The sequence below is a fragment of the Talpa europaea genome (genome assembly GCF_964194135.1).
Source record: "Talpa europaea genome assembly, chromosome: 7".
Classification (NCBI taxonomy): domain Eukaryota; kingdom Metazoa; phylum Chordata; class Mammalia; order Eulipotyphla; family Talpidae; genus Talpa; species Talpa europaea.
The window spans coordinates 86,480,122-86,507,978 of NC_140074.1; the positions used below are offsets into that span (position 1 = coordinate 86,480,122).

At 46.0% G+C, this 27,857-nt stretch overlaps 1 protein-coding gene across 1 annotated transcript; it reads right to left on the reverse strand.

Annotated features, from left to right (window-relative positions):
- Positions 1-17: 17 nt before the first annotated feature.
- On the reverse strand, positions 18-27,820 carry PRPF8 (pre-mRNA processing factor 8; the record flags this gene model as incomplete). The annotated part of the gene is made up of 42 exons (XM_084236822.1): positions 18-172; positions 322-524; positions 620-759; positions 887-1,027; positions 4,997-5,138; positions 5,238-5,477; positions 6,156-6,349; positions 6,641-6,814; positions 6,893-7,006; positions 9,443-9,571; positions 9,736-9,973; positions 10,222-10,413; positions 10,703-10,863; positions 11,037-11,183; positions 11,278-11,407; positions 11,557-11,726; positions 11,846-11,981; positions 12,205-12,384; positions 12,480-12,727; positions 18,539-18,655; positions 18,858-19,068; positions 19,255-19,401; positions 19,626-19,864; positions 20,044-20,231; positions 20,495-20,687; positions 20,806-20,932; positions 21,071-21,234; positions 21,359-21,565; positions 21,692-21,888; positions 22,305-22,434; positions 22,780-22,914; positions 23,024-23,143; positions 23,274-23,463; positions 23,550-23,669; positions 23,802-23,992; positions 24,934-25,039; positions 25,119-25,244; positions 25,368-25,580; positions 25,710-25,928; positions 26,014-26,178; positions 26,790-26,958; positions 27,721-27,820. 42 exons carry the CDS (start codon positions 27,818-27,820, stop codon positions 18-20), a joined length of 7,008 nt encoding a protein of 2,335 aa, XP_084092948.1.
- Positions 27,821-27,857: the final 37 nt, after the last annotated feature.

The window sequence follows — 27,857 nt, forward strand, 5'->3', positions numbered from 1 at the left end:
GGGAGTCTGAAGCAGAACTAGGCATAGAGGTCCTCCCGGTCCGCAGAGTAAACCTCTCCCTCCTGCAGGAGGGCAAAGTTAAGGAAGTGGGAAGGCCTGTGCACCTCGTGGTAGAACTCTTTGGGGTTTGCCAGCTGCAGTTCATACTTCATATTGGGATCATGCCGAACACCTTGGGGTAGAAGGAAAGATCCAGTGTTAGTAAGGTCTACCTGCCTCACCCATTCTTGGCCCTGGGGCCATCTCTGAACCAGAGTTGCGCCCTAAGTGCTCAAAGTGACGGTCTAACCCGCCCCCACTTCTGTGTATTCCACCACTTACCCATGAAGTTGTAGTTCCACGAGGACTGGGCAGGAACCATAAAGAAACCAAGGAAGCGGTCTGACAACAGCATCTGGACCCTCTCATAGTGCGAGGGTAGGTAGCCCTTAGGGTTGTTGCCTTTGTCTGTGTTCTGGCGGCCCCATTCATAGCCACTAGGGGTTAGCTTGTAGGCTGTCAAAGTGCAGGAGCCAGGTGTGAAGCTGGAAGAGGAATGAGGAGAGTGTCAGCTCACAACACCATCTGAGCCTGCAATGCCTACCCCAATATACTTCCTCCCAAGTGCGCCCACGCCCACCTGCAGGTGATGATAATGGTCTTCTCGCCATCCCAAGACGGGTTGTCAGCCATGATCTTGGCATGGGTGGTGACATCCTGGGGTGACAGTTGTGGGGATTCATTGGGCTGAGTGTGGATCCAACCTAAGGGTTCCATCTCCTATAAGCAAAGAGGAGTAAAAAGCTATTTAGTGCCCCGTCTATAGACAGGAATCCTACTACCCTAAGTGTAATATGCCCCCGTCATCACCAAGTCACCACTGTCCCTAAGCTTTATCATCACTGACCTTGAGGTACTCATGCTGAGGCAGCTGGCCAGGCAGGTGCACAGTCTGGTGAGTGCCCCACTGTGGTACCATGACAATGCAGCGAATCTCCTTCACCTGGGGGTTATCTGGTGGACTCACACCATACAAGTATCCTGCAATCTAGATGCAAGGGAGTCAAGAACCAAAATAATTCTCAGTATCAGTCCAGACGTAAGCTGTCAGGTGTTTCCTTTCCTTCCCCAAAAGCGAGGACAGAGTTCTTCAAAGTGTCAGCATCATCGCCTGGGGCACTTTTACAAAATGTTAAAACATGGACCTCCTATCTCAGTCTTATATCAGAATCTCAAGTGAAGTCCTAGAATTGGCACTGCACACGTTTCCCAATTGATTATAATATTCATAAACAAACTGATCACTCAGTGAATTTTAAGAATTTAAATATTAAATGTAAAACTCACACAGGTCATTACATTAGCAAGCTTAATTTTTTTTTTTAAAGATTTATTTATTTATTTATACAAGCACTGGGTACAGTCAGAAGCGCAGGAAGGTGAGAGAATTCACCAGAGCCAGAGCAGGGAGCAGAACAGGTAGAATGACAAAATACACTGACAAAATACACTGCTGAAGGGAGCAGCAGGCACGGCAGGAGAGGTCTGCATGCCATGTGGGACCCTCCCTGGTGGTCAGGGAAAGAACCGGAGCTGTAGAGGCTGCGGGCAGCTTCGCAGCCCAGCGCTCAACCGCTGCGCCACCGGGGAGGCCCAGCAAGCTTAAATTCTTGAGTTACAAATTGGTATTTTTAAAAATATGAATGTCCCAGATTAGTAGTAAAGTATCTTTTTTTTACAATATTTGCCATCTGTAATTGCTTTTTTGAATTACCTTCTTCTTTGACATTCTTCTACACTTACCCTGTTTTTGTTTTTTAAAAGATTTATTTATTTATGCATACAAGAACTGGGGTATAGGCCAGAGGTGTAGGGGGGTGAGAGGATTCACCAGAGACAGAGTGCGGAACACAACAAGGGGACTGACCAAAACACACTGCTGAGGGGAGCAGTGGGTGAGTTAGGAGAGGTCTGTTGCACCAGGGCAGCTCCCTGGCTGGGAATTGAACTCGTGCTGCAGTGGCTGCAGACAGCCTCATATGTTGCATCCCAACCCCTTGCGCCACCAGAGAGGCCCTGTTTTTGTTTTTTAAAGATTTATTTGGGCCTCCCTGGTGGCGCAGCAGTTGAGCGCTGGGTTGCGAAGCTGCCCGCGGCCTATGCGGCGCCGGTTCGATCCCCAGCTGCTCCCCGGCCACCGGAGGAGGGTCCCACATGGCGCGCAGACCCCTCCTGCCGCCCGCTGCTCCCCTCAGCAGTGTACTTCGGTCCTTCTGCCTGCTCTGCTCCCCGCTCTGGCTCTGGTGAATTCTCTCACCCTCCCGCGCTTCTGACTGTACCCAGTGCATGTATAAACAAAACAAACAAACAACCCAGCAAACAAATAAATAAAGCATGCCTCTATTAAAAAAAAAAAAAAAAAGAATATCTATTAAAAACAAAAAAAAAGATTTATTTATGCATAGAAAAACTGGGGTGTAGGCCAGAAGTGCAATGGGTGAGGGGGGGTTTGAGAGGATTCACCAGAGACAGGTGGGTAGCAGTACAGGTGGATTTACTGAAATACGCTGCTGAGGGGAGCAGTGGACAAGACATGAGAGGTCTGCTGCGCCATATGCGGTTGAGCTCACTGGCTAGGGATGGAATTCAGGATGTAGTGGTGATAGCACTGAGACTCAACCCCTACACCACAAGGGAGGCCTTATACTAACCTTGTTTTTAAAAGTCAACTTCTGGGCCTCCCTGGTGGCGCAAGGGGTTGAGCGTCAGCACTATGAAGCTATCCATAACTACTGCACCACGAGTTCAATCCCCGGCCAGGAAGGTGACCCACATAGCACAGCAGACCTCTCCTGTTTCGCCCACTGCTCCGCTCAGCAGTGTATTTCATTAGATCTGCCTGTTTTGCTCCCCACTGTGTCTCTGGTGACTCCTCTCACCCCCGCACCTCTGGCCTATACCCCAGTTCTTATATGCATAAATAAATAAATCCTTTTTTTAAAAAAGTCAACTTCTGAGGATTCCCTATTCTAGATGCTAATCCATTATTTTAGAATTACATATTTTCTTCCTGATTTTAGGGTTTTTTTTTTAAATATTTATTTATGCATACAAGAACTGGGGTACAGGCCAGAGGTACAGGGGGTGAAAGGATTCACCAGAGACAAAGCAGGGAACAGAACAGGCAGACTGACTGAAATACACTGCTGAGGGGAGCAGCGGGCGAGCCAGAGAGGTCTGCTGCGCCACGTGGGTATCTCCCTGGTGGGGAATCGAACTCATGCTGCAGAGAGTGCCAAGAGCCTCACAGGTTGCATCTCAACCTCCTGCACCACCAGGGAGGCCCGATTTTAGGGTTTTTTTGGTAGTACTTTGTCTTACTCAAGTTATTTTGCCTATGGCTCTGTTTTACTTTTTCTAAAGATTTATTTATTTATGCATATAAGAACTGGGGTACAGGGGGATACAGGACAAAGGTGTGTGTGCGGGGGGGTGAGAGGATTCACCAGAGTCAGAGTGGGGAACAGAACAGGCAGACTGAATGAAATACACTGCTGAGGAAATCAGGTGAGATAGGAGAGGTCTGCTATGCCATGTGGGTAGCTCCCTGGCAGGCCAGGGATCAAACCTGTGCTGCAGAGTCTGCAGACTGCTTCACAGTGCTGTGTTTAACCCCTTGCGCCACCGGGGAGGACCTATGGCTTTGTGTTTTCTATTAAAAAGGGTTTTCCAGGGCCTCCTAGGAGGCACAGGGTTTAAGTCTCAGTGCTACTGCCAGCCACTGCAGCATGAGTTTGATTCCCAGCCAGGGAGCTAACCCACATATGGCGCAACAGGACTCTCCGGTCTCACCCACTGCTCTCCTCAGCAGTGAATTTCAGTAAATCTGCTTTTCTGCTCCTCACTCTCTCAGGTGAATCCTCTCACCCCCTATACCTGTGGCCTACACCCCAGCTCATTTATACACACACACACACAAAAATCATTTGAAAAAAAGGGTTTTCCCCTAAGTTAAAGTCAAGCATCTTCTCATATATTCTATAGTTTAATATTTTACACCCAGATCTTTATCTAGATTTTTGTAAGTGGTATAAGATAGGGGTCTACCCTTCTTTTCCTATTTGAATATTGTAAAGCATCCCCTTTTTAAAAAAAAAGATTTGTATTTATTTACGCATACAAGAACTGGGGCGTAGGCAGAAGGTGCGGGGGTGAAGATTCACCAGAGACAGAGTGGGGAGCAGAACAGGCGGATCAACTGAAATACAATGCTGAGGGAAACAGTGGGCAAGACAGGAGAGGTTTGCTGTACCATGTGGGTTAGCTCCCTGGCTGGGGATCAAAGGCCTGTAGCAATGGCTGTCAATAGCTTGATAGCACTGAGGCTTTAACCCCTGCACCACCAGGGAGGCCCCATGTAAGGCATCCTTAACCCCAAATTTGCCACACCACATTTATTATATAAACATGACCTGATTTCTAACTATCTGCAAGGCCCTTTTCAGTAACTTCTAGGGCTAAACTACATCATTCTAATTGCCATAGCTTTACAGTATATTTTGACATCTTCTGAGTGCCAAAACCCTCCTCCTGTTTTCACTAACCCTGTATATTTTCTCATCCATAAATCTTAAAACCAACATCTCAAGGGCCTCCCTGGTGGCACAAAGGGTTAAGTCTCAGCACTATGAAGCTATCAGCAGCCTCTGAAGCATGAATTTGATCCCCGATCCCTGGTCAAGGAGCTAACCCACATGGCGCAGCAGACCTCTCTTTGTCTCGCCTGCTGCTCCCTTCACCAGTGTGTATCAGTAGATCTGCCTGTTCTGCTCCCCACTGTGTCTCTGGTGAATCCTCTCACCCCCCATACCTCTGGCTTACATCCCAGCTCCTGTATGCATAAGGAAATAAATATTAAAAATAAAAACCCACATCTAAAAGTCCAGGAAATCTCAGTTGAGTTTTATCCATAAAACAGTGGACACACATTGTGACCTAGCTGAGCAAGTTTACTCACTTGGGCCCGAAGGTCAGATATGCAGATAAACTTCTTAAGCACATTCTTAGGAAGAATGTAAGTGTAACCAGTCTCTTTGATGTCATCAGATGAAACATAGATGTGATTAGTCCTTAGATGCAGATTGGCAGCAGAAATGGCCCTAAAATTAGGTAAGTAATGTCAGTGTTTCTTAACCTAAGTACCTTAGGTAGCAACAGTAGGTCTTTCCATCCCTACCCCTCTCGCCTTTTACCATTACCTGACCCTCCATTCAGTCTTCGATGAGAAAGTCTGGGTTTCGTAATTACTAGTAGTAGAGGTGATGATCTCGTCTCCGTGCTTGTTGACAGTGCGAGTCTGAGTTGCAGTCAACTGTGACTGTTCCTTGGTCTGCTTCTCAATTTCAGCTATCTGTTGCCGCTGCTGTGATGGTGCCGAGATCTCCATACCCAGGATGATGTCTCGAATTTCTGACTGTGTCAGTGATGCTACATTCACACTGCAGAACAAGTGAGGGTCATACCACAACAATCCCTTCCCCTTGGGTCATGTATATCTCAATGGCAAGAGTATAATTTAGTGGGACAGGCAAACCCCATACTCTTGCCCCAGATTATCCTCAACATAAAGCAGAGATGTACTAACAATGGTAAAATCTGTCACCTCCCAGGATGGCCCTGTGCATGTATACCTTTTAGTCACACTCAAACCTGCTCAGCACCCGTCCACTTTTCATCAGCATAAAGTGCCATGGCACAGGACAGGTGTCAAATATGGAACCCGTCCACTTCGTCCACTTTTCCTCAGCATAAAGTGCCATGGCACAAGACAGGTGTCAAATATGGAACCCCCACAACAATGCTTCCAATCAGAGTTGGTATTGTCAGTCAACCTAGGGAGTTACTGAGAAATCTATGGACCTTTTGTTTCCATAATGACAGGAAGGGTTGTATCTGCATGCACATGAGTGTGATATAAGCAGTATATGTGGGGGTCTGGATGTTAAAACTTCCTGCAATGCATAAACAGTAAAGAAATGCCCTGGTCAAAATGGCAATTTTTAGGATTACTTTCTGAGTAACATCTGAGCCTGTGTTAAAAAAAATCCCTTAAAAAAACCCCAGAAACCATAGACTGAGACACTCATTTGGCCTCCCCCCCCCCCATCACTGCTCACTTGTTTTTCTTGCCATAGTCAGCCAAGATAAGATCCTTGAGCTGCACCTCCACCTTGATCCATTCCTCATCCGTCAGAGTGGGCCAGATGTGGTGTGGTTCAGTAATGGTAGTCTTGTCTGGTTTTAGGATCACCTTTGCCCGGTCATTGTTTACATGAAGGGCGCGCAGAATCAGGATGAGGCGGGAGAAGGCCTGGGAAGAGATGTGGCAGTATGGGGGCAGGCCAACCACTTGATGTTCTTTCCCTCCCCACTACTCTATCCTTCCAGAGAACCTAGGAATTGATCTCAAACTCTAAAGCGCTGCCTGGCCCTCAGCCTCTCACAAATCACGGTGCTATGAAAGGCACAGCGTCACTGTCTAATTTACAAATTGAAGATGTAAAAATGGCCTGACAAGTGACTTGTGGAAAAAGATAACGACATAGATCTTATGGCCCCAAACCATTCCTAGAGTGACCCTTTTGTTGAGGTGGCTTCATACCGTGTAAGATGAGATAGTCTTTAGCCAGTCATCATAGAGGTTGAAAAGAACCATCTGTGGCTCAGTAGCTTTAAGGATGAGGTCCCCAAATTTTTCCACCTTGAGACAAGCCTGGAAGGGGAGCTGCAGCTCTGATCCTTTGATCACGATATTGGGAAAGTCCAGCAAGTGCACCTGAGATAAGGTCAAGTCTATGATTAGAAACAGAGCCTGCCTGCAGGCCTCCTTTCTTCTACATCATTCACTTCTCACCTCCAATGGATCCAACATGCCCTTCCTTGTGACAATGATCTGTTTGGGCTGCTCCTCCACAGGAAGAGATCGGATCAAGGCAGCTACTTCCTCAGCTGTCTTCCACTTGGCCAACTATAAGAGAAAAAGAAGAAAATAGAAATGGAGTCTCTAATTGTCCAGACGGACTAAAACAGAAGATCCAGGGCCTCCCTGGTGGTGCAAGGAGTTAAGTCTCAGCACTATGAAGCTATCCACAGCCAATGTAGCATGAGTTCGATCCCCGGCCAGGGTGCTAACCCACATGGCATAGCATACCTCTCCTGTTTCGCCTGCTGCTCCCCTCAGCAGTGTATTTCAGTCAGTCTGCCTGTTCTGTTTCCCTCTATCGCTGGGTGAATCCTCTCACCCCCTGCACCTCTGGCCTGTACCCCAGTTCTTGTACGCATAAATAAATCTTTAAAAAAAAAAGGGGGGGGGGAGTCCCTGTTGGAGCAAGGAATTAAGATGCAAACTATGAAGCTGTCCACCACAGCACAAGTTTGATTCCTGGCCAGGGAGCTACCCACATGGCACAGCAGATCTCTCCTGACTCACCTGCTGCTCCCCTCAGCAGTATATTTCAGACACTCTGCCTGCTCTGCTCCCCACTCTTCCTCTGGTGAATCATCTCACCCTCCACACCTCTGGCCTATACCCTAGTTCTTATATGCACAAATAATAAAAAAAAAAAAGTCAAATGGCTTTGCCCAAAAGGAATGTTTCAACCTAGCTGGCTAGACAACTTGTACAACATCATTAAGTCAGTACAGGTATATGCTATATACAGCAGGTACAAAAGGTGGACAAAGGTCATAAAAAACTGCCCTCAAAAAGAGATCTGAGGGCCTCCCTGGTGGTGCAGGGGTTAAAGTCTCAGCACTATCAAGCTACTGCCAGCCACTGTAGCACGAGTTCAATCCCCAGCCAGGCAGGGAGCTAACCCACATGGTACAGCAGACCTCTCCTGCCTCATCTGCTGCTCCCCTCAGCAGTGTATTTCAGTAGATCCACCTATTCTGTTCCCCACTCTGTCTCTGGTGAATCCTCTCACCCTCCCCCACCCCCACCTCTGGCCTGCAGTCCAGTTCTTATATGCATAAATAAATAAAATAAATCTTTTTTAAAAATAGCTCTGAAAGGATGAGTAAGACTGTGATTAACAAAGGGAACATGGGAATTTTCTCTAGAAAGTGAGAGCTATATGAGCAAAGTCACATAAGTGGAGATGAGCAACAGGGATGTGGGATACTAGGACCCTGGACTGACTGCAAGAGAAGACATGCTATAAAGGAAAAGCAATTGCAGCTATTCAGGTTACATCCCAGGCAAATGGCAAGTGTACGAGAAGCCAAAGAAAAGTTAATGCAGCAAAAGGGGGATGACCAAAGATTTTGATGTTAAGAAATCTGGTTAAAGTGATATATATATATTTTTTTTTTTTAAGAGGCATGTTTTGTTTTTTTTTTATTTATTTGTTTGTTTGTTCGTTCGTTTACACATGCACTGGGTACAGTCAGAAGCGCGGGAGGGTGAGAGAATTCACCAGAGCCAGAGCGGGGAGCAGAGCAGGCAGAAGGACCGAAGTACGCTGCTGAGGGGAGCAGCGGGCGGCAGGAGAGGTCTGCGCGCCATGTGGGACCCTCCTCCGGTGGCCAGGGAGCAGCCGGGGATCGAGCCGGCGCCGCAGAGGCTGCAGGCAGCTTCGCAACCCAGCGCCCAACCGCTGCGCCACCGGGGAGGCCCTAAAGTGATATTTTTAAGAATGTTTGTTCCCTTTCTGGCAGCCCAGTTCAAGATAAATTCAAGAGTCAGGAAGCAGAGAGCAGCTGCTTGGTAATGAAGGACCACACATACTCAGCCTCCTACAGGAGAAAATTTCCTAAGTAATTCAGGGAAACAGTTGAAATGAGATGCCCATAATCTTTCAACAGAGGAAAAAGGAGACTTTCATGTACAACCTCTGTAGCATAAGCCCTTAAAGTTGGGTTTTGTCTTCCGGTAATCCAAGTGCCTAACTTAAGGTTTGATTTGAGAGGCTTCCACTTCAGCTTATCTTAAATAGACGCAGTGGCAGCCACAAGAGTAGCTATAGAGTCAGGTCTCCTATTCCCACAAAGACCCCTTTACTTTAAAGATCTTGATTTATAACTGACCATTTGGGCTATTCGTTTTCTCCTGTGCTTTCCATTCTCATTTTTTATGTTTCAAATTTACCAATAAAGAGCAAGCCTAAGAAACTCTAAATTCTCCCACTCTCAATCCCAATAAAAGCAGAACCCCAGGCCTATGCACACACCCTATGCACTTATCTCATTATGTGGCCCCAGGTGTGCTGCATAATTTCCAAGTCATGTAAATAATAAAGTTTTATTTTTCAATGATTATTGCTAAGGGCATCTTGCAATCATAGTAATCACACAGGCCAGTCCAACCATATTAATAGGTTGAAATAGTAGAGAGCACACCCACATCCACTCACTAAAGAGCAAGAGGCAACAAGGTCCAACAGTCTATCCTTCATCTACTCACCTGTCCCAAACGCTTCTGTCCAGCCCACACAGATGTGTGGATTATCTTGAGGAAGAGCTGTCCTGTGCGTGGGTTGAAAATGAAGATGGCTCCATTGATGGGCTTCGTTGTTAAATTCCCTTCAAAGGTCTGAAGAATAGGGGTAGTGTGGGGTGGAATAAAAAATGATCACATCAGTTAGTATGGCCTAGACACAATCATCCTGTCTCCATCCCAGTATGTACCCACTTGCCCAATTACCCTCAAGTAGGCATATCTAGAGTCCTACAACCCTACAATGCTTCAAAATTCACCTTGTGGATAGTCACTCTATAGACATTAGTGTCATCCACAAACCAGATAATTTGGTTCGAGAAGAGTTCACCATAGTTCTGAGAGGACAGATAGGGCTCAGTGGGCTCAGAAGAATAGAGTTGCAGTCCTTTCCGGATCCGTTCACGTAACACATACAAGGCAGGGTTTGCCTTCATGATCTTAGCCATGGCCTGTTGTATGAGAGGTTTGCTGCCTGGGAACCAGTTTCCATAGGCACTGTGAGGGTAGAAGAGGCAAGAAAAGATAAGACCCACTGACAGGTTTAAGAATAAGGCAAACTACAACTCTAGAGAAGACAGACTGCTGGCAAGACTGACAAGCATCTCCTTATGTACACAGAGACAGGGAAAAATTAGTAACCCAGAAGAATATCCCAAACCTCATCTTACCAGACAAACTAAAAATTACATGTACATTAAAGCATGGGGCTAACGGAAAATACAAGCTTGTCAGTCCCAGCTTACCTGTGCAGATTATATGCCAGGTCAATGGCAATGAGCACACCTGTGGGTGAAGGGTAGATACTCATGTTGTCTGTGGTGTAGTCCAGGAACTTGGCCCGGGCATAGCGCTCAATGTCATGGGAATCATAATCCCCCCAGCGTAACTGGATATCAATCCAATACTTCTGAGTGGTGGTACTGTCCATCACATCCCTGCAGGTAGAGAGGGATTAGGAGTCCAAGAAAGCACAACTGATGTCCCCAGAACCAGAATTCTCCCAATTATCACATCTAAGCCCCCAAACCATCCCCTCTGCCTGTTCTAGATCAGTAATACCCCTCAGGGAATCAGCAGACCTGGATGTTGGTATTAATAGGATTCAGAAGTAGCACTGGCTCCAAGTTTGGGAAAAAGGCAACTAAGGGTAATTCCCCAAGTAGTACTGCTAGATCAGTAAAACTAAGGTTTCTGAATGCCGAGGGCTGGGTCATAGGCACTCACTTGGAGTCTGCTAGCAATGAGGGTCGGGAGACATTCCACTTATAGGAGGCAAAAAGTAGGATATCAGCACAGGAAGAGTTCATCTTATAGGACTTCCGGGGATGGATTGTCTCCTTCTGTACCGTCTCAATTTCCAGTGCATCCAGTTCCTGGTCAAAAACCTGGAAGCAAAATTGGAAAAGTTATGACTTAATTTGGAGGCCCACTTAGAATAAGGACTTGTCGAATTTATTATAACAGGTACCACAACAGAAATCTTGTTATCAGTGCTTCCACACCCAAAGGAGCGAGGTGACCTGTTTGGGAGCCTCCTCCCCCTTCAATTTTAGCCCACCTGACACAAGTCCATAACGATGCTCTCATGGATCTTCTGCCACAAGTGAGCTCGGAAAATCTGGATAAGAGAGATCTTCAGAGTGGGGATCTTGCCATGCATGAAGATACCTGTCAAGTCCAGCTGTACTTGAAAGCCTACGTATACCTGATAGGGAAAAGTGTGTGAGGCTTCGGTTCTTAGGACATAGCTAAGTAGAAACACTTGTTTTTAGCTTCCCATGTCTACAAACCACACTCACATTGGCTCGGTTGATGGTTGGGGACCACCAAAGGGTGAATCTACGATTGGGAATCTGATTCAACCCTGATCGCTGAGCATTAGTTAGCTTCTTCCACTTCATAGATTCCTCAAAACCACTGGCTTTCTCCCTGGGAACAAGAAAACAGGAAAGGTCTGCCATTTCCTATGGCACTAGCGACATCCTGGCAGTGGAAATACCACTTTAGACCACAAAAGCATAGAAGGAGAACTCAAAAGGTTGTAATGAGTCACTCTAAGGGAAGAGGAGGATTCTCACCAGAAAAGACCCTCCCAGGTAGGGAAGTAAGTGCCCTTAAAGAGTGTGTGTTCCAGAATGCCTTCTACACCACCTAGGGCCTGGATCATGTCAGTACGGTAGTTGTTCAGGTTCCAGAGCTTCCCATCATGCCGCTGGTGTGTCCACCAGAAAGGGTTCTGCTTCAAAACCTGGATGGCAAGAAGACAGATATGGTCAAGCTTCTGAGGAGCTACTGCCCCAGGATCCCGGCATGGCCAAGTATTCTCCTAATTCAGAGAAAAATCTCTCAACTATCTCCTCCTGGTACCTGGTACTGCTTAAAATCAGTTCGAACACGCCAGCCCTTATCATAGGCCAATGTGTGCCTATCTTTCTGGAAGAGGGTGTTGATTCGAGGAATGCCACGATCCCATGAATCTTCTAGATCTTCTAAGGTCAGTCGTCTGCCAAAAAAAAAAAAAATAATAATAATAATAAAGTCAAATACACGCTGATATAAAGAGTTTAACATTTCTCCCTGGCCAACAATTGGGGTCAGAGCTAGAACCTACTTCCTGTCTTCACTAAAATACAGTGTGCTGTGTGCACTTCCCCCAACCTCCGGACAGGGCTAAACAGGTACCCCCTCACCTTCTACAGGACTGCTATCATCTTCTGGATGCCTACCTGTTCTGAGCAATGGCTTCTTGTCTCTTGAGTGCATACTCAGCCCAGACCCGCTGAGAATCAATAAATTCACTCTCCCATGGCTGTATGTAGCGGTACAAATTGGGAATCAGCTGGTCTTCTTCATGGCTCATTCCTGAACGAAAGTGAGTGATACCTACATCTGTCTGCTTGGACCACCTGTTTTGGGGCACAACCAGGATTAGAAGGGAAAAAAGTCTTAAAGAAACATCCCTTACCCTCAGCGTCTAGCAAAATTTTCAGATAAGTCCTACCTGAGGTCGGACTGAGGGATGAGCACATGACCCATCGAGAGCATGCCAAGTCCACCCAACTCTTTAGGGGTATAGAACACAACCGGGGGAAATCGACTTGGCATCTTAGAGTTGAGACCAATCTTGATACGTGTCTGGATCTTGTTCTCACACTTCACCAACAAATCCAGGAGTTCCTGGGTATTCACCACAGCCTCCCGAAAGTATGTCATGAGGCCAATGAGAGCTGTGTTCCACTTATTCACAATCTGAGATAGTGGGAAAGAATTACAGATGAGTCATTAGAGGTAGGGGTAGGTGACTAACTGGTCCAGTTAGTTACATTCTCCCTAGTTGTCAAGAAAGATTTGAGCTCACTCCCACTAGGGGGGTGTAAATTAAAACCATGATGAGATAACTCTTTCACATACACTGCAATGGTTATAAGGGAGTATTATTCAGCCACAAAAAGTAACAGGGTACATGTTATAAGTTATTAGAAGGATGAACCTTGAAACCATTGTGCTTAAAAAAAGAAGTCACACAAAAAATGGCCACGTATTCCAAGATTCCATTTATAGGAAATGCTCAGATTAGCAAATGCATTGAGACAGTAGAATAACAGCTGCCAGGAGTTGGTCAGTGGGAGACAATGGAGAGTGAGTGATTAATTGGTATAGTATTCCTTTTGGGGGTGATAAAAATGTTTTGGAATTGGATAGAAGTGTTGGTCACACAATTTTATGACTATACTGAAAACCACAACTGTATACCTTATTTATTTATTTATCTATCTATTTATTTATTTATTTAAATAGAGGCATGTTTTATTTATTTATTTGTTTGTTTGTTTGTTTATACATGCACTGGGTACAGTCAGAAGCGCGGGAGGGTGAGAGAATCCACCAGAGCCAGAGCGGGGAGCAGAGCAGGCAGAAGGACCGAAGTACACTGCTGAGGGGAGCAGCGGGCGGCAGGAGAGGTCTGCGCGCCACGTGGGACCCTCCTCCGGTGGCCAGGGAGCAGCCGGGGATCGAACCGGCGCCGCAGAGGCCGCGGGCAGCCTCGCAACCCAGCGCTCAACCGCTGCGCCACCGGGGAGGCCCTACCTTATTTAATTTTTATTATGACTTCTCTTTTTTTCTTAGAACCCCCCTGGTGGCTCCTGTTAATATCTTGACTATGACACCTGACTCTGAAAACCTATTTACATCTCTAAGTGCCGCATAAACCACTATAGACCTCTCTGTAGCTAGGGTTTCACTAGACATTTACCATCCTTTGTGTCTCTTGTCGCTTTCCCTCTCTTTTACCTCTTAACCTCAGAGCTCTTACAATGCTTACTTATGTGCACTAGTTTTTGAAAGTGTTCTGTTATCGAATTGTCTGCTACACAGGGGCCCAGTATTTGTTTTTATTGTTTTGACTTACTTTACTGCATATAATTAATATTACCTCCATTTTGTTGAAATGGGTGCATTTCCTCCTTTCTTATGGCTATAAATCATATACTTTAAGTGTTAATTTCATTTCAAATAAAAATTTAGGCACTAAATCACTATTAAAATAAAACCAAATACAGTTAGTAATCCCATGGTAGGTGGGGGAGAAGGAAGAGAGGTGAAAAAACTATTAAATTTTAATGGGAGAATAAAAACTAGTGGACCACAGAAACTCCCTTCCCAACAAGAAGTAGAAAACTAAATGAGATACATAAAACATTATTTTCAGGCAACTGACAAACAAGCAGCACAGGCTATAAATCTTGAGAAAAGGGGAACAAACGAAGTGAGTCCTACACATGCCCCAGTTTACAGTCTAGTGGCATTTTCAAATTATAGCACATACATGAAGGGATAATGGAAACAGATTCTAATGGCTCTGATGAAATTAAGAGCCAGAGTTTAGGAGGTCAAGGCAGCTAGAATTTGTGTGGTAGCGCACCGGAGAGAATAAAGAGACTGAAAAAAGTACAAAAAAAAGAGGTCTGGAGATTCATGAGCCGATGTCCCTTAGTTTTTGGTTTAATACCTATCTGTACGCATTACTCCCTGATGTCAAAGAAAGACCCAAAAGCAGTAGGCTGAATTGTCCCACAGCTCATATAAGCCTAGAAAATTTTGTGTTCCCACAGCCAGAGCTGAGACCTAGTAATACATGGAAATTGGGTAGAGTACCCAGAAAGTTATCAACTTAATAATGAAGGCAAATTAGCCTTAAAATAAAGGGTGCTGGGCCTCCCCCGTGGCGCAGTGGTTGAGCGCTGGGTTGCAAAGCTGCCCACGGCCTCTGCAGCTCCGGGTGAGGGTCCCACATGGCGTGCAGACCTCTCCTGCTGCCCACTGCTCCCCTCGCAGTGTAATTCCACAATCTGCCTGTTCTGCTCCCTGCTCTGGCTCTGGTGAATTCTCCCACCCTCCCGTGCTTCTGACTGTACCCAGTGCTTGTATGAATAAATAAATAAATCTTCAGGGAGAAAAAAAAAAGGAAAGCATTTAAAATAAATAAATAAATAATAAAGGGTGTTGCTATTTGCTATAACAAAGCTGAAAAGCAAGGCTCAAAAGGGACAAACTATAATAATTTACAAATGGCTAAACTGCACATAAGAACACAACTTAATACTCTTTTTTTTTTTTTTTAAAATATTTATTTATTTATTTATACAAGTACTGGGTACAGTCAGAAGTGCGGGAGGGTGAGAGAATTCACCAGTCAGAGCGGAGAGCAGAGCAGGCAGACTGACGAAGTACACTGCTGAGGAGAGCAGCGGGCGGCAGGAGAGGTCTGTGCACGATGTGGGACCCTCACCCGCCAGCCGGGGATCGAATAGTGCTGCAGAGGCTGCAGGCAGCTCCGCAACCCAATGCTCAACCACTGCGCCACTGGGGAGGCCCACAACTTAATGCTCTTTAAAGGAATATAATAGGGCCTCCCCAGTGGCGCAGTGGTTGAGCGCTGGGTTGCGAGGCTGCCCGCGGCCTCTGTGGCGCCGGTTCGATCCCCGGCTGCTCCCCGGCCAACGGAGGAGGGTCCCACATGGCGCGCAGACCTCTCCTGCCGCCCGCTGCTCCCCTCAGCAGTGTACTTAGGTCCTTCTGCCTGCTCTGCTCCCCGCTCTGGCTCTGGTGAATTCTCTCAATCTCCCGCACTTCTGACTGTACCCAGTGCATGTATAAACAAAAAACAAACAAACAAATAAATAAATAAATAAAGCATGCCTCTATTTAAAAAAAAAATTTTTTTAAAATTAAAAAAAAAAATAAAGGAATATAATAGGAGCCTCCCTGGTGGCATAGGGGTTAAGTCTCAGCACTATCAATGCTACCACGTGAGTTGGATCCCCAGCTAACTCACATATGGCACAGCCTCCCTGATGGCACAAGGGGTTAAGCACAACACTATGAAGCTACCTGCAACCTCTGCAGCAAGAGTTTGATCCCCAGCCAGCCAGGGATCTACCCACATGGTGCAGCAGACCTTTCTTGTCTCGCCAGCTGCTCCCCTCAGCAGTGTATTTCAGTCAATCTGCTGTTCTGTTTCCCACTGTCTCTGGTGAATCCTCTCAGACATCCCCCCCCACACACACCTCTGGCCTGTACCCCAGTTCTTGTATGCATAAATAAATAAATCTTAAAAAAAAAAAAAGGAGAAAAATCCTCAACAAATAGACCTAGAAACATTACAGGTAACAGAATAGACAGTGACCTTAAAAAGGCTATCAAAAACCTTGTAATTATGTTTACATATATAAAGAAAAATATGAAAATGAGAGAAAAACAAGTTCAAGTGGAACTTACAGAGACCAAAAATTAGAATATGTAGAAGTAAAAAATATACTGATGGGATTACTGGCCTACAACCCAGTTCTTCTTTGCATAAATAAACCTTTAAATTTCTTTTAATCCACTAATCAGTATTTACAAAACATCCTATCCAATAACAACAATCACCTTAATACATCATAGATGCTAGGCCATAAAATAAGTACACCTGAAAAAACTAGCAATATAGAGAGTATATTTTCTGACTGTAATGGAATCAAACTAGTAACAAAAATACCTGGAAAATCCTCAAGTATTTGAAAATTAGGGCCTCCCTGGGGTCTAGCAGTTAAGTCTCAGAGCTAACATTATGACAGTCTGAGATCAATCCCTGGCCAGGGAGCTAACCCACATGGCTCACCAGATCTCTCCTGTTTCACCCGCTGCTCCCCTCAGCAGTGTATTTCAGTAGATCCACCTGTTCTGCTCCCCACTCTGTCTCTGGTGAGTCCTCTTACCCCTTCCACCCCCATACCTCTGGCCTACCCCCCCAGGTTCTCATATGCATAAATAACATAAATCTTAAAAAAAAAATCAACTGGGAGCTTTCACTGTATCCTCTTGACCCTTGGTACATTAGACAACACTTTTTTTTCCATTTAAAAATAAATGTGTGTGGGGGATGAGCAGAGAATAGGATTTGCAAAACAGTGGAAATACTCTGTATGATTTCATAATGACGGATATATGCCATTATACAGTTGTTCTAACCCCACTAAACACCACCAAGAGTGAACCATAAGGTAAACTAGGACCTGCGGTGATTATGATGTGAATATAAGTTCATCCTTGGTAAAAAATATACCAGTCTGGTGAGTGACACTGATAATGGGGTAGGTTATGCATATGTGGGGGCAGAAAGTAAATGGGAAATCTGTGTCAATTTTCTATTAGATTCCAAGGATGTTTTCTCTGCTTGCCCTTTACTCTGTCCTGCTCAGCTTCTCCAGAACATTGATAGATCAATACCACACTTTCTGTTGTAGTCTGAAGAGCTATTTGTTCCTTGTTAATGTAAGCATACTCAAGTCGTAACTATTCAAAAATAGCTGTCTTGACTTTATCTCCCTCTAGATGGCATCTAATGTCCTTCCTCTCTTAATCCAACCCTGGCAATCAACAACTCTGGGTGTCTCCATTCCACTCCCTCATTTCACACACAGTTTCGCCCACTGCAATCTGGCTTTTATCCCATTGCTGAAACAGTTCTTGCTAAGGTCACCAATATTGTCTTTTTAAAAAAAAGTATTTATTTATGCATACAAGAACTGGGGTATAGGGGCCTCCCAGGTGGCACAAGGGGTTAACACGCAGCCTATGAAGCTATCCACAGCCACTGAAGCACCAGTTCGATCCCCGGCCAGGGAGGAGTCCCACATAGCACAGCAGACTTCTCCTGTCTCGCCCACTGCTCTCCTCAGCAGTATATCAGTAGATTTGCCTGTTCTGCTCCCCATTCTGTCTCTGGTGAATCCTTTCACCCCCCACACCTCTGGCCTATACCCCAGTTCTTGTATGCATAAATAAATCTTTAAAAAAAAACTGGGGTGCAAGCCAAAGATGCAGGGGATGAGAGGATTCACCAGAGAGAATGGGGAGAGAACAGGCAGATCTACTAAAACACACCACTGAGAGGAATAGCAGGCGAGGCAGGAGAGGTCTGCTGTGCCATGTGGGTTGCTCCCTGGCTGGCTGTGGATCGAACTCCTGCTTCAGTGTCTGGCGATAGCTTGATAGTGCTGTCTTTAACCCCTGCACCACCAGGGAGGCCCCACCAATGTCTTGACTGCCAAGTTGAATGGCTACATTTCAGGTCATATCTAACCGAAACACTTTCAAGGCAACAACACTGTTAAATACCGACTCCCATCCTGGACACTCCTGACACCTTGGCTCCCATGACACAGCACTCTCCAGTCTGACCACACTGCTTCTCAGTGCTCCCTACTCTTCCAAACCCATCCCTCAGCTATTATCAATCTATACTTTCCCTGGGTAATCCTACAATTAGAATTAAACAAAAGGTCTGAAAATGTCACTCATGCTAAGAAACAGACTTCTTAGAGTGGCAGGCAATGCCCTCCACAACATCTGTTCCTCCAATTAGGCAGTGAGAGCAACAAAGGTAGAGACCCTATCTTACAGATAATGTGTGCATAAAGCCTTGAACACAACAGCAAACACAGAGGAAGACTTGAGAGGGATGCAAAATGGATAGAAGACATGAAAGAGGCTGGAGTTAATTGCCTTCTGTACCTTAGTGAAAGTGGTGGAGCCAGAGGCCATCAGAATTTGACGCACACGGTTGTGAAAGCGCTGCATTGACTCATCATCCACGCGGAGGAAACACTGAGCTGTCCGCTCCTTAGTAACCTAAACCACAAGGTCAGTGTTAACTTATCTCTGAAAATGCCATTGGAGCAGGACAAATTCTGCCCACCACTAAAAAACCTACTCACCCAACAAGGATCAACAGAGTGATAATAAAAAAAGGCATACCAGTGTTCCTCACCCACACTTACCCCCAAGTTACAGGGAAACTACTGCTACTCCTAGCCCCCTTCCCAGACTCTACCTCATTCTGCAGGTTCCAGACCCCATCCTTGTGTGTGAACTCCTCATAGCTGGTGCGGCATTTAGGTAGGATACGGCATTCAAAGCCACACATGTTGAACAGCAGGTTGGGGTTGTCCTTACTGTACACAGACACGAAGCTGTTCTCCCACTGAACTGTAGTCACTGACCGTGGCAGGCGGTTCTTAATGTCCCAGAACACTGCCCGACCCCTGCCCACAAAGAACAGATGAGCACATCAGTCTCCTAGAAGCAGCTTCCCCCTCAAAGGCCAGACTGACACCCCAACAAAACACACTCCTCCCAGCCAGGATGCAAGTTCATGAATTCCCGCTAATTGCTCTCTGGGCCCCTCAAGCTGGCTCCTTCCAGTCCCCATAGTCCCAACTCAGACTCACAAGTTGACATCATGCTTCATGAGGCGCATGCGGGCATCTCGGGGCCAGCACTTCTTGTTGTTATAGCCAACGATGTTTTCATTGTTAGGATCAGGGTGCTCTGTCAGGTAGCGCTGAATTAGGTCCCGAGCCTCATCTGCTGTGAACCTACATCAGGCAAAGTGTACTGCTGAAGCCTAAATACACGGGGATCTCCCGAGACCCACAGCCCCATAAGAGCGCCCCGCCAACCTCTACCCTACTCATAGGACTGATTCCATTTTAGGACCCCAACACAGCAGCAACTCTACTAAGGCACGGCAGGTACTTCTCCAGAGGCAGGACATATGCCTCAATGCCCTGCAGGGATAAGAAGCCAGGCAAGCCCGCACCTGAAGAAAATATGGATACGATCAATGTATCTGCAGAAGAGACGGATGGGGTGGGCAGCCTCGGTGGCTATGTCCTGGAAACTGAGAAAATCATTTGGCATCTGAGGAGGTCCAGCCATCTCACTGGCCCGGTGCAGTCCCAATACAAGCAGATCCATCACCAAGCCATAATATTGCACGATGAAGGAGGCAAACTGCAGACCTCTGATGATCCCATATGAATTCGTATGGTTCATATCCTAGAAAGAAAGACTTAGAATTCTTAAGAACTCTAAACCTAGGCTAAGTCCCAGGCTTCTCCAAGGCCTATCCTCTTTTATCTTCCCCTGAGGACGTCCTATGTCGGTAGGACAGACACCCATGCCCGCCCCCTCCCCACCATCACCAAATTCCATGCTGCCCTGAGCCTAAAGCAAACCTTATAGTTGATGACAACGTTGTTCTTGGCTGTCATGTAGTCAGCTATATTGTGGTCTACAATGAGTCGCAGCAGCCTATTAAGTAGGGTCAAGTCGATCTTTTCATACATCTTCTCAAAGCGTGATTCCAACATGACATTGCACTCGCCCTCACTTGTCTCCCACACATCCTGCAGGTTATTGATGCCTGGGAAGTCGGTAACACAAGGCACCAGCAAATTAGAAATTCCCTTTCAGGATTATTGCCTAGAGTGACTATCATATTCCATAAATATCCCAACCCCACTACCACTCCATTCATTCATCTGCACTGCCAGGAGTGTCAGCTTTTAGTTTAACAACACTATTTCCTTGGTTCTATACCAATAAGACAGTAAACCAATTGTGCTGTTCTGATAAGAATTTTGATGGAGAACTCAATTCACCTTCCTCAGAGAACAATCCCATTACCTTGGCACCACTTGTAAACAAGCAGAGGTGGTGGTTCTGTGTCAGCAGGCTTGATCCAGGGCGGGAAAAGGCGGCGCTTGTCAGCTTCATACCACAAGTACTGGTCCAGATATGCGTCAGTTATCTTCTCCAGTGGCTCCACATCATACACTGGCACCAAATGGCTATAGAGATCCATGAACTCAATGCCCACCTATGGAACAGGGAAGCTGGCTTACACCAATCCACTAATCATGTGAGTCAATTTGCCACTGTGGTTGCCATAAAGAAAGAACATTGCCAAAATATAACTTGTAGGGCATCTCACTTACTTCTTTAAAAGCTCTCTGTGTGAGGAGATGACGTTTGATGCGGGACAATGCTTCATGGGGGTTGTCATAGGCCTGCTCAATCAGACCAAGCTCTTCCCTCTGAGACTGGTTTAAACGAGATTTTACACTGGCAAGGCAAAAGGAAACATAAATGAGAAAACCAAGAAGAACTCAAGCCAAGAAAGGACTGGCTTCTTTCTTTGGACTCTGAAACGATGCCATTCCCTCCCGTCACATCCTCAAAGAACCCATCTACTCTACTCACCTATAAGCTTCCTTGAGCCGCTCCAAGGCCAAGATGAGCAACTTGGTGTCGTGCTTGTAGGAGAGTGGGGGAAACGGGATGGGTGAAAACCTACGGCTTTCCAACCAATGCACAGTGGTAGTGTACACCGCCACTGCTTCCTCTGCAGTGATGTAAGGGCCGTCCTACAAGGTAGATGCAATAATTAGCTTTCCCACCTATGGCTCAAGCCCTCCAGGATAAGGTATGATTCCAACTCCGCATCTACCCTCCTGCCACCCCTCCCCAGCCCAGCCTACTCTGCCCGACCTTCAGGTAGTTATGCTGCCGCTCTTGTTCTGCCTTCAGGTAGAGACGGGTGAGGCGGCCCAGATTCTTTTTGCAAACAGTCTTGTCCACAGTGGCCCCACGGCGGATTCGTTCTCGGTTGTAATGGGCAGTGTTGGTCCACCAGTCAGCCTTGGCCTTCACATAACGAAGGATCATATTCTCTATGGGTGTTGGCAGCCCAGGAACCTGAAAGTGCAAAAAGTACAATGAGAATGTGATGGGAGCCAGCTAACCCCCTAAGACCTTCCGGGAGTGATAATCCTAATTCCTGGAAGATGAGTCCATGCACCCTTATGATTTGGGGAGGCCTACCTTCCAGGGAATGTTGGCCTTCCAGCAGCGCCAGGCTTCACTGAGGTGCTGCAAGATTGTCCGGGCCTTGTTCTGTTTGATCCCCTCAGGCATCATGTCCAGGATGTCATGCATCACAGCGGCCCGAAGCTCAAGGTCAAAATGAGACTCAACACGCTGCTTTGTTACAGTCTTTGCAACCCCCTTTGAGTGTCGGCCTAGAAGTGATCAAAAGATTCCTTCAAGCATTGGTTTAGAAGTCAAAATGACTAAATTCAAGAGTCTTTGCCATTATGTTTACTTCTTAAAGCCTCCCCCACACCCCACCAATTACTCTTGATTACAATGAAATCAGTAAGTATTAACAAAACATCCACATACCCGGCATATGCAAAAAAAAAAGCAGCTATCTCAAATATCCTCAACTATGCTTCACGGGAATTTTTATCCCACAAATGCTTAATAACCTCAAGATCTCAAAAAGGAGTCCAAGAAGCAGAATAATAGCTCAAACTTGAAGAGAGAGAATCCTGCAAGAGGTTCTCACAGATTCAAACTTGGCAGGGGAAAAAATGGGAAGTCACAGGAGCTGTCCTTGAAGCAAATACAGGAGTTGGAGAGAAAAACCACTTACCTTCAAATTGCCGGGCCAGAAGGTTGCCCAGCCATCGCTCCAGTAAAGGGGTGATGCCACGCATGAAAAACAGCCAGACCCGCCAGCCAGCTGCCCAGAAGCCACAGCCAGGGCCCTTCCCTACAGGGCCCTGTAATCCCAAGCAGAGATCAAGAATTCAAGTTAGCAATTCATTTAGAGAACAACAACAAAAAAATTGGGCAGGTGTGGGGCTGTAAAGGGGAAAAAGGGAAAGTTCTGGAACCTCAACATCTAAAATGTGGTAAATGAGCAATTTTAAAGCAGGAACCAGTAACTGGGTTTTCACATTTAGACTTAAAGGTGCGCTTTAAGGGAAAGTGTTGAGATCCACAAGGTGAGGACAAAATGACACACTCAGAGCTTCTCCATAAATAAGTCCCTGGAAAAAGTCCAGAATAGATATAAAAATTACAATGGATCTGAGAAGGTTAAATATAACAGGGTAGAGTCCCACCGTGTTGAAGCGGTAGTAGATGAGATGCTTAAGGTCCTTGCACATACGAATCTGCCGCATCAGCTTGTATTTGTATCGGTACATGCCCGTCAGCTGTCCCACATGGGCGAAGATATATTGCAATCCATCTGCTAGCTGCAACACAATTGCCCATGAAGCTTTAATGCTAGAGCCAGTTCCGTGATCTGTGCACACTTTACTCAGTTTCCCTCCCTGAGCAGAGGTTGGGGCTACCTAGCCTCACCTGGAAGGCATCCACATTGCCCAATCGATACTGCACATGACTGTCCACCACCAGCTTAGTTAAACGCAGAACTTCTCGACAAAGATGAAAAGCATTCCCAAAACGAGATTTCTTTCTTTCCTAGACAAAATGACAAAAACAGAAAAATTATTCAGAAAAGGTTCTAACTGCATAAATATCTTCCCTAGGGACCAGGGCAAAACCAGTCCATCCCTCAAGTTCGAGACCCCCTAAGATCCAATACACACACCTTAGTAGTGAGCGTCTTGACAGGCTTAAGGTTGAAGTTGTAATCCAGGTGCAGATAGTTGAGATTTTTACGGTGAATGAGAAGATTGAGCATGTTGTAGCCCTGGCGGCAAACCTGTAGCCCCACCTCTACCCAGTCCAGCTTCGTGGACTGAAAGAATTTGGTAGCTTTAAAGGAGCGGAACAGATACCTGGGGTGGAAATAAGGAGATGGAGAGTTAGCCTCTTGGTATCTTAGGAACAAGAGAAGTCTGAACAGGGCCCTTCAGGTACTTACCTCTTCTTTTGGGCTTTTGGGGGTCGGTGCTTCAGAGCATTCAGAACATAGTACTTAAGCAGCTTCTGGTAGGAGACCCTCACTTTCACAGGCTGCCCAGCAGGACAATGCTCACGATACCTAGAAAAACAAGTTAGTCATACCTAGAAAAATAAGATCCTTCCAGTCACTCTGGTCCAGGCTTTAAACCCATCCAGCTGGAAGTGTTTTCTCCGATATATCCACTACCACTGCCTCCCACAGAAGCCTTACCAGTTCTTGACAAGGGGGATGTCCAGGGCCCGGCGGGTACGACCAGAACGTAGGTTGAAGGGCCTTGGAGCCCAAAGCAGGGCAATGCCATTGGCTGTATTGTCTGTGTAGAGGGGTGTGTCCTTCAGGAAGGGCTCTACAAACTCTGGAAGCTCAAACTCCTCATCATCATCCGGCAACGGTTCCTGGCTCTGAAAGAAGAACCCCAAGGGTTCAGCTCCCACTAAACTGGGCAGAGACTTGGGATGAGAGGGAAACTCTCTGGGGCCAAGCACAGTGGCTACATCTGCCATGGAAACTGGGCTGCCTGACAAAAGAAGCCCTAAAGGGCCAGGGCAAAGGGGGCCGAGGGAGCAGAGAACAAGTCAGGGCCAACCAGAACAGCAAGCAACAGTACTCACACCCCAAATGGCTCACCACCAAAGGCCTCCCTTAGGAGCCCCGATATCATAAGAGGTAAACACTGCAGTCACCTCCTGCTCAAGCTTCAAGCACTGGGCTTAGGGAAGGCATTCTGTTCATATTAAGAACACAATGAAATGTGGATGAACATCAAAAACAAGATTCTAAGTGTAAGAAATCAATCACAAAAGATCACAAGTGTATGTTTCCATTTGTATGAAATGTCCAAAATAGGCAAATCTATAGTGAGAAAATAGATCAGAAATTGCCTAGGGAAGGGAGATTGGGTGGAAACGGGAGTCACTACTAGTAAGTACGGTACCTTTTTTAGGATAACAAAAAGTACTGAAGTTACCTGTGATAATGACTGCACAACTCTGAATAAACAAAGAAACACTGAAGTGGGCGAACTGTATGTTCAGTGAGTTACATCTCAATAAAAGGATTTAAGAGTGAAGAAAAAGAACACAACAGAAACAGACCAGAATAGACTAGAGAGTCCCAGAGGAATAACGATGAACCCCAGATGAATCATCACAGAAACCAAGATTATACCAACAACTTGGATTGAGTCCAATGCTAAACACTCAAATTAACATACAGCTCCAGGGGAACACTTAGAGGGATAAAAAACATGTCTCCAGCTAGCTGGATTTTTATCTGCTAACACTTCAGCCATACCCAGGAATTTCTCTTGGAAGCTCTGAGATCGAACATCCCTTTCTCTCACCTTAACAGAGTGTCTATGGGAAATTGGGTTGATCAAAGGATCAAAGTAGAAAGCCGGCAAATCGGGATCCTCAGTTTTGATGAACACAACATTAGGAGTGTGGTACCTGAAATGAAAGAAGACTCAATCATGATTTTCCTAAACACCATCCTTCCAATTGCCCCCGCTTTTATTCCAGCTCTTACCAGGTGAGGTGGACATGGTGTGGAAGGTTGTTGTACAAGTATGGAAAAGCAATCTTGTATTCAGTGCGGATGGGCTGTCGGATGATGATCTTGTTAATATCATTAAATTCATTCCAGTCCTCATCCCTAAGACACAAATCAAAGATAAGCACACCAACTGGTGAGTTTGAAAGTTACAATGGGAACTTAAAGGCCAAGATTAGATTTTATTCAACCCAAGGTACCTAAAAGCCTTACACTCTAACTTACTGTAGGTTGATGTCCCGAACAAGAGGTTCAAATTTGGGGCCTCCAGGAATGGCCATATTGAGTGCCTTAGAGGTAAAGAAGGCCTTCAGATCAAATAGATAGAAGTAGTTGTCATCTACCAAGTCTGTCAGAAGCTGATTAGCCAGGCGGTAGAGAGTGGACATCATAGGCAATGTAAACTGCCAGCGCTGGTAAGTGGAGCCATTCACATACCTAGATAACAAAGAGAAGGCCATGTCAAGTAGGTATACCAACTAGCCAAGTCATAGTACATGTTGTACTCTCAGGACTCCTCGAGGTCCAAAACTCTCCCAGGAGTGGTAAACTCCAACTATCACTCACTTTCTGCTGTCCCTCAACGGCTGGTGATCATAGAACCAGTCCAACACAGGGGCATCCTCCTCAGGGTCCAGCTCTAGCTGAATAGCCTCCAGTGGCTCAACATCTAGGATATTGTCAGCATAGTCCAAAGGTGGCTCTTCATCATCAAAAGGGGGGAAACGCATCCTCTTGAAATGCCTCCTGTCTCTTTTTTCTCGACGCATCATAATCCACATAGACCTGAAAGTCAACAATGTCACACAACCATTTCTGCCCACTGCCACCCATACACCTCTACCACCCACCATATTCCAGCCCTGCTCACCCCCACTGGGAGATGTAGACAGGCTCAATGACCCAAGGTATTTCATTGACAAAGGAAATAGCTCCAGTGATGTGATACAGCACAGGCACATCCCGAATCTGCTCCCAAGGCATCGGCATGTTCTCCAAGAGCTTGAGGACTGCATGGGGCATGTACTTTAGGGCACTGCAACATTAAGAAGAGATTATTAGAAATGACAAGGTGCTCTGCTACCTGTACCCATGCAAAGAAGCCACAGGGTATCATAGCACCACATTCTACAGAAAATTCTGAGGAAAAAAAAAAAAAGAAAATTCTGCGAAGGCATTTTTTTGTACCTGTGATCACTCAATTTGGGGAGAGAAAAACAAGAATACAGGGACCTCAGGAGTTAAATACCTCAAAGTCTCAAAATTCTGGTCACTGAGGAATTATAGGCAAGAATGCACATTAAAAAATGATAAATATTAAAATAAAAAATTAATTAATTAAAAAAAAAAAGAATGCACAAGAATGCCCAAAACTTCTACTGTGAGCTTCAGATAGGAACATCTTATCAAAGCATCAACAAGACAAATTAAAGTTCTCGTTTCAGATCAGGGAGATAAATTAGGGCACTAAAGAACATAACTAAAAGATCTGGAAATCGTGACAGAGTTCTAGTATTTTTCCCCCTCGCTCACATCCTCCAAGGAAAGTTGTCAAAGATTTTTGTCCCAAAGCAAGAGAACAGCTATCCAGGACTGCAATATGGGGTAAGGAAAAGTGGTGAAACATCAAATAAAATATTTCTTTACCCCAAGTAGACTCTTTTGTCATGGCGAAATTTCCTGTTGGTCATGTCTCCATGGTCTCGAATGATCTTTCTGACATGTTCTGGGGGCATGTCTTCCTTCTGAGCATCCACAAATCCAAATTTCCGTTTTTCGGCATAACGCTTGGCTTGCAACTGCTGCCATTTTCGGGCTACAAAGACACCTCGGTTTAAAGGACTGCACAACAGGGCCTCCCTGGTGGTGCAAGGGGTTAAAGCACAGCACTGCGAAGCTATCTGCAGCCTCTGCAGCACGAGTTCGAGTCCAGGTGGGCCAAGGAGCAACCCACATAGTGCAGCAGACCAAGGAGCAACCTACACAGCACAGCAGACCTCTCCCGTCTTGCCCACTGCTCCCCTCAGCAGTATATTTCAGTCAAATCTGCCTGTTCTGCTCCCCACTCTGTCTCTGGTGAGTCCTCTCACCTCCTGCACCTCTGGCCTGTACCCTAGTTCTTGTATGCATAAATCAATCTTAAAAAAAAAAAAAAAAAAAAGGACTATATGACATTAGCTCAATCATCCCCACCTCTTGCTCTAGGTTAAGCTCCTGTCAGGTAAATGCAACAGGGGTTTGCACATTAAGTCAGCTGTGTCATCTCCTGCTGTTACTTTTTCCCTCATCACATTATCACATTTCTGTTACAGATTTTTGAAGGTCTTTTTTGGTGTGTGTGCATACTTCACTGCAATGTAAGGTGGGTTTTGTCTTTATCGCTATCGTCGCCCCAATGTTTCAACCACTGTCTGTCTGCAAGACTCGATTAGATGAAAAAATAAATGGGGCTAGCAAGTGAGCTGACATCGAATGTTTTGACGCTGAACAGGAAGAATGGCCACAAACCCACTACGCGCACGCGCACTCCCACCCCCAAGCCTCCCGGCCTGCAGGCGCTTCGCGCGCACGCGTTCACCTTTCTCCTGCAGCTTCTCCTCCGACATGTAGTCCGGCAGCGGGGCTAGAGGGCCGGGCACCGGGTTGCCCGGCCCTCGGTAAGGAAATACTCCGGCCATCCCCGGAGAATCTGGAAGGGCGGCGGAAGAAAAAAAT